This window comes from Passer domesticus, chromosome 11, assembly GCF_036417665.1.
Source record: "Passer domesticus isolate bPasDom1 chromosome 11, bPasDom1.hap1, whole genome shotgun sequence".
In the NCBI taxonomy this organism is placed as follows: domain Eukaryota; kingdom Metazoa; phylum Chordata; class Aves; order Passeriformes; family Passeridae; genus Passer; species Passer domesticus.
This window is the reverse complement of record NC_087484.1, coordinates 9,466,417-9,482,416: the sequence shown is the minus strand read 5'-3', so window position 1 is coordinate 9,482,416 and position 16,000 is coordinate 9,466,417. Positions and strand designations below refer to the sequence as shown.

Here is a 16,000-nt window from a genome sequence, read left to right as displayed (position 1 = left end):
CATTGGATGTAAGACAAAACAGCCCACTTTGCTGAGCTGCTGAATTTTTCTGCACATGGGACAAAGGAATGGCAGCACCTCAGCATTTCTGCTTGGGGTAAATGCTGCCCTGAGCCCAAAAGAGCATCCAGGAGTCTCAGCTGTGGGAACATACACTGGAAATCAGTCAACATCAAACCTCCCTGTGCCACAGATCCATGAAATAAAAGAAAAACTTAGATGTCCAAGCCCATGCCTGGTTAGCTGCCAGCCCTTATTCACTAGGTAAGAGAGGAAACCTCTCCTGGCTTCCAAGGCAGTGGGAGGAGGGAAGGGCAGGGGATGCAACTCAGAGACTTGGTGGCCAGCCCTCCCTAACGCCATGCAGAGGAGCTGGAAACACTTGTGGGTCTGGGCCACTGCTTCCACAAACCAAGCTGGGATCTTCGGTCTGGCCACATGCATGAACCAGACCACACTTCAAAGCATCAGCTGGGACACAGCAAAGAAAGATTCTCTTTTTTGGTTTTCTAAATGAACACTAATGGATTGATGGCAATCCTGAACTTGATGCAATGACCACTAATGAAGGGCTGTTATGCTGGCTCCCAAACCTGCCACTGGATCTTCTATTATAATGGTGATATCCCTGAGGCCTCCTGGGCAGACAGAGGAGGAGAAGGGCAGCGTTAAGGGAGAGAAAACAGAGACAGACTGGTTACTACTCAGCAAGGACCTCCACTCTCCAATGAAGGTGTAGCATCAGGGCAAACTTTCACAAACTGGTTGTCCCCTCACACCCCACTCTCCATCCCCATGTACTCACTCAAGACCACAGGAGAACCCAGCAGGTTACCAGTGGGCTCACATCCTACCAGCTGGGTGAGCCCAGGCCCCAGTCCCATATCCCAGCCAAGCAAGCCCAGTGGAGAAGAACAGCTGATGCCACAGCATTGCTGCCATTTTCTAAGATTTTACTAAAAGCTGGCAAAACCACCAACAGTCCAGCCCAGGGCATTCTGTGTCATCCCATCATGCCAGTGTAGAGCTGAAAAGCTAAGGGAAAAGACCAACCACTTGCCCACTGTCCCTCTCTCCAACATGATCCATGGAATTAAGGGGGTGGTCAGCATCAGCCTTCTGGTACCCAGGACTCCCATGCCCAGAAGCCATCCCAGAAAAGCTGTCCCATTACCGTGCAACTTCCCAGAAGTCACGTTGGTGTCAGAGTGTGAGCGCACGTGGCTCTTCTTGAGGATGCCCTGTGGAGCTGAGGACTGTCCCTCCGAGAAGCTGGACCGGCGCAACAGGCTCAGGCCCCTGCTGCCACCTCCACTTGCCCCCTGCTCCCCCAGGGATGATACTGAGTCCAGCTTCTGGGAGCTGCTGGAGGAGAAGAGTTTAGAGCTACTGCTCTTGGTGCTGCTGGTGCTGCTGCTGCTGCATGCCCAGCCCCGGCGTCCCAAGTTCCCAATGGCCAGGTACTCTGGCCCGTCATTAACGTCGCTCTGTGGATCATCCTGACTCCCTGTCCAAGTATCCTCGCTCTGGCTGGTGGTGCTGGAGCTCATCTCGCTGGCTGGGGAGAAGGGGTCTTTGGGTGAGGGCACGTGGAGGTGGGCAGCAGAGCTGGGCTGCTCCAGAGGGGACCTGCTCTCGCTGAAGGAGGAGGACCGGGTGGACGGGCAGTGCTCCTGGGGCTGGCTGGAGCTGGAGCTGCCACAGGAACTCACTGGTCTCCTGTCTGGACAGAGGCAGGAGCATGATTTCACACACTGGCACAAGGATGTCTCCTATATCCCATGGCTATAAGCTTGTGGCTTCACATCAACACGCCCACCCATCACAGGCAAATCCCTCCCTCCCATCATGGGCAGAAGTCTTCCACGCCCATCCACCCCAACAGATACATAGGCAGATAAAAAGGTAAAGTCTTTTCTGGGTCTACCCTAAGCTCCCCAGCCTACCCTTGATACCTGAGAGGCCAGCGGAGGCTGAATGCTGGAGGCTGGAGAAGGACCCAAAGCAGCGCTGAGTGCAGGGGACAGCAGGGACACACGGGGATGCAGGGAGGGCAGTCAGGCTCTGACTCTTGGTCACTGGAGATGGATTGTCACTCTTCCTGGTAAGCTGAAGAGAGGTGGCATCATCAATAAATCAGCGTCTATGGGGCTACATGTCAAAAGAGCAGCAACAGAAAGGGATCAACCTGCAGCTGCCTGGTGACCAACCACAAATGATGTGGCAGCCCTGGGAACACGAGGGTGGGGAGGGAAAAGCACGGCAGCAACAGAAGGGAAGCAGCTCTTTGCTCACAGCTGCAGGACAGATTCCCATGCCCATTACCAGGCTCTCAGTGAAGTGATCCAGGCAGCCCAGTGCTCCTGGCACACGGCTCTTGTGTCCCTCAGCACTGTGGTCACACATGTCTCTTGTCCCAGCAGCAGGGTCTGACGCGCACAGCGATGGCAGTGACGTGCCGGCCAGCTGGAAGAACACAGCCCCCATTTAACAAAGCCTCGCTAATTGCTCTCTTTTGGGGACTCTGTGCAAAGAAGGCAGCTGCTGTTTCTGTCCTCTGGAGGCAGGGCAGCTGGTGCAGGGCTGCACAGGGGGTCACTGGCATGAGCAGGAGCTGGCACCCAGGTGTCCTGGGGCATTGCCCATCCCCTCAAGATCATGACTGGCCTTATGAACAGGCAGCTCTGCATGCTGGCCCTGAAGCCTGGGACCATTGGAGATGGATTTAAAGGTGCTTCTTTCAAGGAACTGGTCCCTCAGGTCCTCTACTCAAATCCTTGGTGCAAGCCTGAACCAAGATGCCCCACTACAAGCTCCACACAGCCATTTCCCCACCCTGACCCCTTACAGGTCACACAGGCAGGACAAGGACCAGTTCCCCACTCTCCTCCCCTCTTAGAGCAACTTTTACTAGTTCCAAGTCTAGCTCCTTGTCCAAGGGCTCCACATACCCTGAATGTGACCTTGAGGGAGCAGCCACAGCCAGTTGGCATCTGGGGAGAGCCAGATGTAAAATCTGGGACCTCAACTCACCATGGAGGTGTCGATCTGAGCCAGAAGCCTGGGGTTATTCTGCTCAACAGCTTCCAGGCACTGCAGCATGGCCGTGACGTGGGCGTCACTGAGCAGGAAGGCAGTATCTGGGCAGAAAAAAATGCTGCTCAGGGGAGTCTCTCTCACCCACACAGTTTGACACACCAGTTGCTCACATGCAAACCAATTTTTCTGCTGTCCTCCCTCACTCCCACACAGCTTGGAAATGCCACCAGCTAGATATTTTCCTAGTAAGAAGGGAAAGGCCCGTTGCTCCTTACCTGTGTAGAACTTCCTAATGTACTGCCGGTTCCCCAGGAGCGGCCTCAGCTGTGCTGACAGGCAGTGGCACTGCAGGCTGTGCTGCAGCCACAGCTGGGCAATGGCCTGGTCCCCTGGGCCCTCGGGGTCACGCTGGCCGCTCTCCTGCAGGCTGATGAACTGGAAAGGGACAGCAGGCACAGGTTAAGGCAGGCAGAGGCAAGAAGGGGAACAGGGCTTGTTCCACCGTATGGCTTTGGTCCCCTTGATAACAGCAGCTTTCACATGCCAGCCACTGTCAGCAGGAAAGAGGGCATGTCCCAGCAGCTCCTCAGCCACCAGGGAGACAAAAGCACCAGGCAGGAACAATGCTTCAAAGGTCAATGACCAAAGTCCTCTGACAGCCACCAGCACAATGAATTTCTCTTACACGTTCTCCCACCCATGAGCCTTGTCCCTGACCTGGAGCAACCCCACGCTCCCAAATCCAATCTGACCCCAGTGGTGACGGTCATGTTCCTGCTGACACATTAACTGGAAAAGGCTGTGGCAATGCCTGAGCTGCTGCAGGTTACAGAGCTGGACTGGAGTTACACTCCCATTCCCCCAGCAGCAGGCTGGACACTGGTGTTCCCTTGTCCAAAAGGGGCTGGCACAAATGGCCAGCCCTTTGTGCCCATCCTTGGCAGGAACCATGGATGTCAGCACGGGGCAGCTGAGGACCAGGAGTCATATGTCAGTGGCTGGCACAAGTCAGAAATGGGAGAATAAATGCATGATGAGGCCAAAACCCAGAAATAGGACAGCCCAAACCCTTAGAGATCTGCAGAGACACATGAATCACCCCTGCGCACAGACAAGCACTGCTTGTGCCAGTTCTCTTGGTGATGCCTGCTGCACCCAGCCCAGCAGCACTGGAAACTGGCCTGGGATAAATAAGCAGCCAATTGTCTCAGCCCAAGCCACACTGAGCTCCCAGGACACAGCTTGTACCCAAAGACACGGCTGTGTCAGCCTCCACAAGCCACGGAGCAGCTTTACTCACAGCAGCCCAAGCAGCTCCGTCCCACGGGTGAGGCTCCAGCCCTGCTGCCCTCTCCCCTCCCCGTGGGCACACAAGGCCACCCCAGCAGGACCCACCTTCTCCAGGTGATGAGCAGAGCCCGGACTCAGCCAGCGAATGTCCTTCACAAACTGCCAGTAATCCTTCTGTCTGCAGCACACCTGCCCAGGACAGCACAGTCAGGTGTCACCTCCCAAGTGCCAGTTAAATCAGCACAGCCCCGTTAGCCCCTTGCTGACACAGGCCATGCTGTTTGCCTCGGCTTTATTCAGACAGTTTAGGCTTTTCTTAGTTATTCTTCCCCTTAGAGAGGAACTGCAACAGAGTTTCTGTTTTCCTCTCCACCCTATTGGTTGTAAGCACAGACCCAAAAAGTGTCTCTTCACCAAAAAGCTAATTATTTTTACTTCCATCTCTATTTCCTCTTTCACAAGTGACAGAGGAGTGGCTTCTGTTTTGGTGGTTTATTTGGTTTGGTGTGGGAGTAGTTTGTTTTATAAGACTAGAAAAGTAACATGGCAATTTTAGTTGTCTAGACTGAATTTGGTCTTCTGGACAAACAAAATTAATTCAGAAGTTTAAAAACCTCTTACCCTAGTTTTCTTAATGTGTACATATGGATTTTTTCACCTTTTTTTTTAAATTCCCAACTGTAGGCAAAAAAAGTTGCCAAGAAAATAAAAAGTAAATGGAAATGTTTTGCTGGAGCAGCTATGAGCCAGCTGCTGTTAGGAAGCTGTATTTTTATGGGCCTCATTTTGCAACTCCTATAGCTTGATTGGTGTCACACATGCCGGATCAGAGGAGACATTCCTGAGTGGAAGATCTGTCTTTGCCCACAGTAAAAGCACTGAGGAAGGTAACACACCATCCTGCTTTGCATGTCTGACATGAACTGCTACCAACACACAGACTAGTATAAATCATTTAAACCTCACTTCCTGAAGCCTGTGAATAGCAGGTCTGTCAGAAGGCAGCACTGCACTCCTCACATGGACAAGGTAGCTCCTCTCTCTGTCCATCTCCCAGAGCAGACCCCTGGTCCATGCAGCTGGGGACTAACAGGAACAGAGCAGCACCTCAGCTGTCTACAAACTTAATAACTCCAGGGAGCAAAGCTCCCTGCTCAGACAACCTGCCACTCTGGCTCTTCCTGGAGGCTTTTTAGCTTGGGTGCAGCACTGCATAGGTGCAGTTTTCCTCATCTGGGACCCAGCTGTCCCATGCAAGCTGCCTGGGGCTCCTGTGCTGTTCTCTCTGGGTGGCAGAGCCACTGATGGGAAGCCTGTCCCCAGGCAAGCCCTAGAGCCTTGTTCATCTTTCCACTGTAAATAAATTGTGCTGGTAATTGCAAGCTGAAGAGGAAATCTTTAAGCCTCTGCACACAAGTGGGAAAGAGAAATTCTTCCAGGGAGCCATGCAAGGGGGGAAGGCTGAGTGAGCAACTGCAGGCACAACAAGAGCCTGGAAAGAGTGATCCCATTCACGCAGAGCGCGGTTTGGCTGCCAGCTCCTGTTGCTAACACAGCTAAGCAGAAACAGTGAAGATGCGAGGTTTCTCTTGCCAGCCCTCACTGGGGACTTGTCCAAGTGCAGATGATACAGGGCTGACTCACTGCAAATGCAATTTAATCGCTTGGCTACAGCAGAAAGAAAGGAGAGAGGGGCTGGCCTCAGCACAGGGGGCACAAGCACTTAGAAAAACCATACTGAAAGTAGATGAGATAGAAAGAACGTGCACCCAGGTCCCTCTGACAACCACAGCATTTACCAGGCAAGCTCAGCCCCTGCTTGGATCACTGCCCAGCATGTTACATGCACTGTGCCCACTCTGCTATGAGCACAGCAGCGAGCTGCAGCACCTGCTTGTGACAGGCACTGAGGCTGTGACTGACAGACAGACAGACAGTCGTGCTGGCAGGACAGAGCCATACCTTGTCATGGATGAGCCCATGGTAGAGGATGCTGTGCATGTCTCTGCAGAGCCGCTCCAAGCCTCCATACTTGGACCAGACATTTGGGTTGCTGATGGACACCAAACCTTCCACTGTGGTCTTCAAGTTGCCAAGGAGCTTCCAGTGCTCTTTCCTGCACAGGAATACAGCAAGGTATATCAGAGATACAGCAAGAGGAACCTCACAGCAGGAACATGGTATTGCATTCTCTCTAAGGAAACTCTCTTCAGGCTGAAACCTTTGGTGGTCCAGAAACTTGCAAAGGTGAGCTGAAGTACTTAGTGCATCCCTGTGGTCTCCCATACATGGTTTGTGGACAGCAGACCATATTGCAATGATTCTCCTGATGAGTGGTAGCCACCACCAGGAGACAGACAGAACAGACTGATGGCTCCTGCAATGCACCACGTGCCCAGTCTGGGCCAAAAAACCTGGGGATTAACTTTCTAGCAGGCTCCTGCTTCACTGACATGTTCTCTCTAAGGGAGCAGCAGCCCCTCAGGAGCACAGCAGCTCTATGGAAGGGTGTGAGGGCCACCACCCTGAGCAGACCCTGTGTTTACAGGGCAGCACTCCCTGAGCAATGCACATCACAGAGAGCTCCAGTCCTGTCAGGATGCAGAGGAGCTCCTCTCCCAGGGAGGTGACACTTCATCTGCATCTCCAGCTGTGCAGCCACTCTCTGGGCCCTGACCTGCTGTAGGCACAACCTGCAAAAACATTATCATCTTATGGGCAGAGATCAGCAAACTGCTGGTGAGCTCTAGAGTATGCACAGCAGTTCATCAGTACCATCCCCCTTGGCTGCCCTGCATACAGCAAGAAATCTCCATCATCTACCACAAAGCAATGCTGTAGAGAGGCAACATCATTTGACTATGGAAAAGCAGCTGTGGGGAAGGAAGCTTTGGGTGACTGAGGTTCCCACTCAAGCTGCTTGACAAGGTTGCCAGATGAACAGCAGCTGTCAAAAACACATATTCAAATAGGAGCCACTCTCTCAGAAGAACAGGAATGTTGCAAGGTACAGTTAGGAGTGTAAATAACAAAGAAAAAAAGTCTCTGCAAGGTTTGTAACAAAAGCACCCTAACTGACACTTTAGCATGAAAGTTCAAATTTCAACTAGCAAGAAACAAGATGGTGTTTTAGAAGTTAGTCCCTACCACAGCTAAAACCAAACTGAATTTCCAAAACACAAGGAGAAAAAGAAGGAAAACAGATAAATAACATTATTTAAAACTGCTCTCATTTTCATCCCTTGGGGATCAAAGTGTGGGCTGCATACTCCTGGTAATTAAAACAAAGCTTTTCTCACCAATATTCTCTTTTTGAGACTTGTTCACTACTGCCAAACTGATTAGTTGAACAAGCAGATTAATTAATCATTAATTATTGGCTCTACCTCAAGCTGCCCATTCACTTCACTTCCTCATGAGGAAAACATCACCACTTTCAGTGCCCACCTAAGCTTAAACCACACAGAACCAACCCATCCCACCAGCAAAGCCTGTCACCCTGACAGCACCAGAGCTCTAAACCAGCCCTGCAGTGCACGTGGCAACATGTGTATGTTCATGTTGTACTTTAACTAACAGGCATGGGGCTTAATCTCAGAAGAGACTGAAGAAAAATGCACAGATGTGCAAAGGCAGCTTCCTGAAGGAGATACAGCTTGGGAAGACACAAAAAAATGATCCAGCTCTACTGAATTTTTGGGCTTTTCCCATCCCTGCCCTGAGCAATGCAGATGTTCTTTGGCTGTGGATGCCCAGAGAGGAATCAACAGTCCCTGGTCAAAGAGCACCTGCAGCCACTGAGCTCAGAACGTCAGCAGCTCCTCCCTAAGGTATTTCTGACACTCAGAGTTAGGAAATGCAAGTGAAAGCTCAGCCACGCCACTGATATTCCAGTCAGTGAGTCAGGGGAACTCCCTCCCATGTTATTTATGCTATAAAAAGCAGGTGATGCACACAAGGATGTGAGGATAGCACATGCAGGGATGTGCCCTTCCAAATGAATGGTCAATCTCATTAAAGGACTTGTGCATCTCAAGAGGCAGAAAACAGGATCCGTGGCTCTTTCCCAGCAAGGGGAAACTAAGGGCAAGCAATCCTTGAACAAAATAATCTCAGAATGTTAAAACATTGAACACAGAAGCACACAGAGAATAAGCCACTTAATTAAAGCACCTTTGCAGAAGTGATCTTGAACCCACCAAAAATGAATTAAATCCTGGTAGGACAGTAAGTATCCTATGGGACTTGTTGCCCCAAAGCAGTTCACAAGCTGGACACACAAGACCCTCCTGATACCACAACCCCAGCTGTTTCTGGGCTGGAACATGCTGAAAAGCACACAGAGACACAAGGCTGAAGACAATCCATATAGCTGGCTGCAGGTGGCAGGGAAATTGGGAGAGCACAGCTCACCACATTTCAGCTTTGACTGGACTCTGGGGCAACCCTGAATTAGCAGCAGGATTTGCTCCCCTCCCACTGAGAGAGCCTTGGTTTCAGATGCCAGGAGGGATGGAGAAAGCCCAAGTTCCCTTTTCCTCTGGTGTTCAGAGCATTACTAGGAAACCTGCTTTTTCTCCTGAATAAGAAGAATTCTCCTTTGCTAGTGCTGGCATGGGGTAAGGCCAATAGAAAGTCTGGTATGGGGTAAGGCCAATTCATACTACATCATGAGAACACCCCAATTTACAATAAGGGCAAAGTCAGTAATAGCCCAGAGGGCACAGAACAAGACCAGAGCTTCCCCTGCAAGAAGCACACATGGTTCTGCTCTCCTGATCCAGCAGAGCTAGGTTCCCCTAGCCAGAAGGGCCAAGGGCACTTGCAGGGACTGTGGAGCTCTCAGCTACGTCCCTCTCCTCCCTTAGAGACAACCTCTGATCCAGCCTCCAATTTTAACCACCAGCTCCACAAACATGGCACTGGGTCTCCTTTCTTTACCACAACAAACTCCATCTTCAAGTACAGCAACATCAACCTGCCACTGGGAACTGTCCCAAATATAACCGAACCTTTTGCACAGAATACAGCCTTGTAGCAAAAAATGGCTTAATGCTGCCACTGCTGACAACAGGGAATGCTGCTTGCTCTTCCAAGGCTTCCTAAGCCCCTCCATGCCAGCAAGGGTAGGAACTTCTCTCGGTCCAAGTCAGCAAACGTGACTCACAGCAGGGGCAGGGAGCCATGCTGCTGACTTCTTAGTTTAAAATAAAACCAAACCTTGGTTACTTTCCAAAACAGAATCACACAGGTAGCCAGTATTCAAAAATGGAAAATAAAAATGAAGCTCATCTTTCTTGCAGCCATCACCTGCTGTGTATCTCCTGTGCTCTGCTGGAGGCACCCAGCAATGGCTGCTTGAATCCTGACCTCCACCTGGAAGACTCTCTTGATCCTCCTTAGCACCCTAAAGAGGTTGGGCTGAGGATGCTGAGGTTATGGAGGGACTTGTGACAAATCTCCAAGGACACTCATTGCTGTGCTGGCTGTCAGTTCCCCCTGCAGGAACTGAAGACTCCCTGCGCAGAGCCTGCTCCCGCCTCGCTGTCCCCAGATCTCCCAGACAACAGCAGCCCCTTCCCTGGACTCCCCCGCCTGCTCCTCCGCGGGCTCGGCACTGCTGGGAAAAGGGATTAAAGAAAGCAGGCTTCGTGCAGTTCATCTGCAGTGGCGGGGAGTGGCTGACAGGCAGAGCAAGGCAGAGGAGAGAGCTCTGCCAGCCCAGCAGGGATGGGCAGGAATAGCTGAGCAGGCTGGCTGGAAAAGGGACACGCTGGGTAACTCGCATCCACGATAAAAGCTGGCACTGATAGAAAATGGGGGCACAACCACAAAAGGTGCCCCCAGCAAACACAGCCCAGAGGAGCTGCTGCTGACGCATTCTTGCTCTGCACCGGCAAAGGATGAGGGAAGAAATTAGGGATTAAAGGTGTTTTTAAACCTTCCCATGGCAGATAGCTCACCTGCTCATCTGGCAAAGTCTCTCACAAGCAGATGACCACAACCTGTGGACCCAGGGTACTGTCCATGGGGCTTCAATCTGCACAGGACCTGCCTGTGACAAGCATGCAGGCAGTGACAGGCAGAGGAGATCCCCACAGCAGCCCACCCCCCTGAGAGAGCTGCTCACATCCCTCCACTGCTCACAGCACAGGTTCCCTTTAGGAACCCTTTCCTCTGGCCCTGCTGTCCCTGAGGGTCTCCTGGTGCCAGAGACAAGGTGGCAGCTCTTTGGTAACCTGCCCAGCTGGCCACTGGCCCATCTGCTCCCCCTGGGACTGCTCTGCACCAGCCCCAGAGCCCTGCTCCCTGCCCAGCAGGACAGCACCAACCCTCCTGCCTCCAAGGACAATGTCCTCCCTGGACACTGGCATTGCAGCCCTGCCACTTGATGCATTCAGACCTGCTGCTGGGAGGAAAAATCCAGCACAAGATCCTCATTTTCCTCTCCTGTGCTGGCTCAAGGATGGACTTCAGCAAAATAACTTTTGCTTCTGCATTTTCTGTAATCCACAGAAAGATGAATCCAGTGATCTCCATCTATTCCCTATTGGCAACTGCCACAATCCAGTGTGAAATGGCACCTCGTGGGAATAAAAATGCTAACCACATCACACAAAGGACAAGGCAGTGTAAGGCCCGTGCTGGATCCTCCCCAAGGCATCGCTGCCAGCCAGAAGAACAAGCAGGCTCCTGCGTGTGCCAGCAGCAGTGGGGGATGATGCCCTCCTTGTCCCTGGGGGAGTGCTGGGGGTGGCACCACCCCAGCCCTATTAGTCACACGGTGGCAGAGGCTGGGAGTGCAGGACTTGTGCCTGCAAAGGCAAGAAAATGTACAAAGATGAGCCTGGAAAGGCAAAGCAGTGAACGCAGTCAATTCCTTTTACCTTTTGGAACCTGCTGAGTTTGAAGCATTAGTAAAGAGGGAGAGAAGCATGAACTGTGCAGCTCAGAAGGCACCCCAAACCTGTGCTATAGCTTTAAAAGCACCAGTAGCATTTTCCCAGCTGATATGGCAAGCAGGAACAGAGCGACTGGCTGAGCCCCTCAGATAAGGAATGCTTCTCTCCCATATCAAGTTTCAGCTGCTCCTTCTTCCCCAGCCAACACCTCCAATTTCCATCCAACATTCACCCTGTGCTTGTGAGTGCCAGGGCAAAACCAGTGCACCTGTAAAAACCTGAAGTAAATAGGACTCGCCATCAAAACACCTCCAGCAAACAGCCTCTGCTGCTCATAAATGCTAACAAAAAAACCAGGCCTGAAGCACATATGAAGACACAGCCGAGGTCACCGTGCTCACCACCAGCCATGTGCAGGTGCAGGGCCTCGCCTTCAGGAATAAAGAGATAGATAAATAAATTCCTGTTCAGCACCCAGAAGAGGGGATGGAGATGCCTGCCAGGAGGACAGGAGGTAGGATGCCGGAGCAGCAGGCTGCAGAGCCACCTGAAGGGTGGCAGCACGGCGTTAGGGCGGGGTGGTTTCACCCTGCAGCGTGCCAAGCAGAGAGCTGGCAGCTGCTGTGCTGGCCACGTCTGACGGGGGACAGAGCGGGGACAGAGCACCAGGACTGAGGTGCCACATCCGTGCTGTCACTGCCCCTGCAGCGGCCACGACTCCTTCCCACGGCAGCGAGCAGAGCCGTGGGAAGGCTCGGGTGGGTGACAGCTCTGACAGCGCAGCCCACTGTGCCTCCCCCGCGAGGCACCGAGCCGGGGCAGCGTCACGCCCTGCTCTGCTCTGCAAGCAGCGACCCCACTCGCGAGGAGCCCGTTCATTCCCTGCTCGCCCCCCGGCACCCCACACACCCACGCAGGACGGGAGCTCTCCGGGAGCATCCCCTGCGCATCCCGACCGCCGCCACCCGCGCTCCCGCACGCACATCCCACACACACCCACAGACACGAGTGCGGCCCCCCACGCGTGCACGCACAGCACCGGGCCGGCCCCGGGCGCGCCCCCGCCGCTGCCACGCCCGTGTCCGTGTCCCGCCCCCAACGGGCGCCCCGCGGTCCCCGCACCCGCCCGGCCCTCCCGCGCGTGTCGCGCCGCGCGCGGCCGCACCTGCTCTCCGCGTGGGGCCCGATCTCCATCCCGGGCGCGCGCGGCCCCGCCGCCGCCGCCGCCGCCGCCGCCACACCGTCAGCGGGAGGGGCGAGCGCCCGCCACGCCCCGCCGCACCCACGGACTACAGCTCCCGGCGCGCACCGCGGCGCCCCGGAGCACCCAGTGGCGCGGCGGACTACAGTTCCCAGCGTGCACCGCGGCGCCCGGGCGCCATGCCGGGCCGTCCGCTGCGGTTTTTCCCCAGCCGCGGAGCTTTCGGTGTCCCCCGAGTTCAAAGCGCTGGGAAAAGGCACAATGATTGCTGAAATAATCCTGCCTTGGACGGGATGAGGGAAATGCGATGGCAAGGGGAAAAAACCAAGCAAACAACTTGTCCCGGAGGGGCAGCTCATGCACTGATGACACCTGCAGAGACAAACGGGGACAGGGCCCTGCTCTGCCGCCCACTGCAAGGAGGGCGTGAAAAATACTGCAGAGTAACGTGTGCCTTCCGCCAAATGCCGTGAAATGAGACTTCGAAAAGGAAAAAGTGATGCTGCTTTCGACTGAGAATAGCCAATGACAAATTAGTGTCAGAAATAAAACCTAGATACGTCTCTGGAGTTGTGTGACGCCTCAGAAACCAAAGCCAGGCATTTGTAAAATGGAAATTCCCTATAACTGTTACTTGAAATGATAACTGTGTGCTGCATACATGAAAATGTACCCCTTGACGTGACATTTTCTATGTGGTTTATTTTACCAGGACAGTATTTCTGCAGCACAGGGGGGTCCAAGGTTCTGTACTGCTGTCCTTGATAATAATAATAATAATAATAATGTGTTTTTCAGAACGTGCTTAATGAAGAGACCAGGACTTCTCATACAGCATAATTGCATACAAGTGTGGAACAACAACTTGTGTTCAGTCATCAGGCAGAAATTCCTTTTGTAGAGCCCACTGCACTGACTGAAACCACTGCCTGTGCATGGCACGTTAGGTCCCAGGGCATCAGACTGTGCTGACTCTCACAGTGAACATATTGGGGGAAATCAAGTCATCCCGACTATTGTGATTGTTGGATGGTCGTGCCTGGTGAAATGGAGCAGATAAAACTAACAGATCTAATTTAGTTCTTTGTAGCTCTCAGTGCCACGTGGAAGCTTTGTCACTTGGCTGGATGCTGACACACTCCTGACAGCCACACAGCAAACCAAGAGCTGGTGTTTGTGATCCCCAGCCATTCTGAACACAGAAAATACTCTTCAGGATCACAACTTGTGCCTGGTTTTCTGTTGTGCTGAGCAGCAGACAGCTGGCATCCTGTTTGATTAATAAACACAACTCATTGATATTGTAAAATCTGGATTTTGTCTGATTTCCACCTATCACGAGGACAGGTAGCATCTGCCACCTTTGCAGTTCATGTGTTTGTTTGGGGTAAACAGAGCATTTGTTTATTGGTGTGACACAGTCCCCAGATGGAGCTGGACCCTACAGCCTCATGGGAATTTGACTTAATGCTTTTTCAAAAATACATCTTTTGGCACCTCTATTTTTAGTAGTCCATGCTAATCTGTCAATAGCATATTTGCTTTAGAAATGTAGCCTAATTATAAGAACCTCCTACTCGTCATCAATCACTTGTCATCCAATCTCACCTGAAGGAAAATGTCATCAAAAGTTTTTAAATCTGTGTGTCCAAAACTCCGTGTCTGAACTTCTGCTGCCCATGGAGGCCACAGAGGAGAAATCAGGGTGGAACTGTCAGCCTCCAGCCCTGTGGTCACGAGTTTCTCCTGCCTGAAGGGAAAATCTCTCACTAGCTGGAGGTGTCCTGTGACAGTAACTGAGCCATTCTCTTCTAGACAATAGAAAGCAGCAAGAGGAACGTTCAGAAACACATTTTTGGCCTTATTTAAAAAGAGATGGATAAAGAGTGTAAGTGGAGAGAGCAAGGCCTGGTCAACAGTCTGTAGCACAGGACACAGCTGAGGACAGAAAGCCTTAACTCAGTGCTCTTTTTGTTGCCTTACACTCCTAGAAAGCTCTGCCATTCTTAAATCCTGCACAGTATTTCAGTGCAGGTAGCTCCCAGCACAGAGCTGTGGCAGGGACCACAGGCACCAGAGCTCCTTGTGTGTCAGGTTCTCAGGATTCTGCACTTGCCACAGAGTGTTTATTTTAGCAGATGCACATATGGAATATGTGGGCAATGAATGAAATGTGGGAGTGCTCCCGCTGGGAGGAGGCGTGTGCAAGGTCATGCATGGAAATAATTATCCCTGCCCAAGGGCGTTTGCTGGACAGTCCCTGCGGTCCCGTGTGGAGCTCCCCCTCTGGAGGCAGCAGGCAGGCCCTAAAACAAGCTGTCCTTTGGTCATGCCAGCTTTAGGAGGGCAGCCTCAGCACAGCTCCCCAAGGAAACTCGGAGAGTAATGCCAGGTGACCGAGTGAGCAGGAGAAACAGATGTGGGTTTTCCTTTCAGCATTTACTGCCCACCTTCTGCGGGAAGTTCATCCTCCGAGATCACCTTGTCAGTCCATCTGCTCCTTCCTTTTCTGCCTCTGGAACTCAGTGACCAATTTCAACCAACCACAAGCAAGATGTAGAGATTCCAGAGATAATTGCTATCCCTTAATTGTGAGTGTCACGTGAGCAAAGTGCTGTTGTGTAAAAAAGCCCTTTTACATGTAACTTGTTTAGCAGCAGCCAGCTGCCCACTAGGCACATGTGTACTGCTGACCCACCAATACCACAGCTCCAAAGAGTGCAAATGTACAGGGAGCAGGGAAAGGCTTTGCTAGATTCCTTGTTAAAAAAAAAAAACAACAATTTATCTTCTGCGTTTCTCAATCACATGATTCTGACCACAAACTAGCAAAGATAACAACTCTGAAAAGAACCCAAAGACAACAAAGTATGGACACACTGTTCTGGGTTTAAGTAGTAATTTTAAGCTTTACATGGTATTTTGAAATAAGAACCTAGTTTGAACTCTGCTGTTTGACATTTGAAAGCAATTGTGCTCAAAACCACTCTGGATTGGTTTTGTTGCTCACAGAACAGATTATTTCAATTGCATGGGGGTCACAGGCAAAGGCATCTCATAATCAACTTTCAGCTGAACACCCTTCCCTGCCCTGCAACACAGAATGGTTGGATTGGAGGGGACATTTCGAGGTCATGTGGTCTGACCCTTCCTGCCATGAGCAGGGACATTTTCAACGAGATCAGGCTGCTCAGAGCCCCATCCACCCTGACCTTGAGTGTTTGCAGAGACAGGGCATCCTCCCCCTCCCTAGGCAATCTGTGCCAGTGTTCTACCACTCTCATTGTATAAAATATCCCTCCTTATATCCAGTCTAAATCAACCCTCTTTCGGGTTAAAGCCATCACCCCTTGTCCTACTGCAACAAACCCTGCTGAAAAATCTGTCCCCATCTTTCCTAGAGGCCCCTTCAAGTACTGGAAGTCTGTAATGAGATCTCCCGGAGCCTTCTCTTCTCCAGGCTGAAAACCCCAAAATCTTTCAGCCTGTAGCAGAGCTGCTCCGTGCTTCCAACCACCTCGAGCATCGCCCCCAGCATCGCCCCCCGGGAATCGCCCCTCGGAAATCG

The 16,000-nt window shown here is 52.1% G+C and overlaps 1 protein-coding gene across 5 annotated transcripts in view; it reads right to left on the bottom strand.

The window, feature by feature from the left end:
- Positions 1 to 16,000, bottom strand: part of RUBCN (rubicon autophagy regulator) — a 29,413-nt gene that overhangs the window by 13,197 nt on the left and 216 nt on the right. For 2 of the 5 annotated variants that reach the window (XM_064385583.1, XM_064385579.1), the window contains 8 exons: positions 6,292 to 6,445; positions 4,435 to 4,518; positions 3,315 to 3,474; positions 3,034 to 3,140; positions 2,326 to 2,466; positions 1,956 to 2,109; positions 1,175 to 1,723; positions 594 to 638 (listed from right to left, as the gene is read on the bottom strand). In XM_064385583.1, the coding sequence (XP_064241653.1) occupies positions 594 to 638; positions 1,175 to 1,723; positions 1,956 to 2,109; positions 2,326 to 2,466; positions 3,034 to 3,140; positions 3,315 to 3,474; positions 4,435 to 4,518; positions 6,292 to 6,330 (1,279 nt within the window). In that variant the 5' untranslated portion in view covers positions 6,331 to 6,445. Of the gene's footprint in view, positions 1 to 593; positions 639 to 1,174; positions 1,724 to 1,955; positions 2,110 to 2,325; positions 2,467 to 3,033; positions 3,141 to 3,314; positions 3,475 to 4,434; positions 4,519 to 6,291; positions 6,446 to 12,396; positions 12,541 to 16,000 lie in introns of those variants that run through there. The other 3 variants (XM_064385581.1, XM_064385582.1, XM_064385580.1) reach the window with 3 other exon arrangements.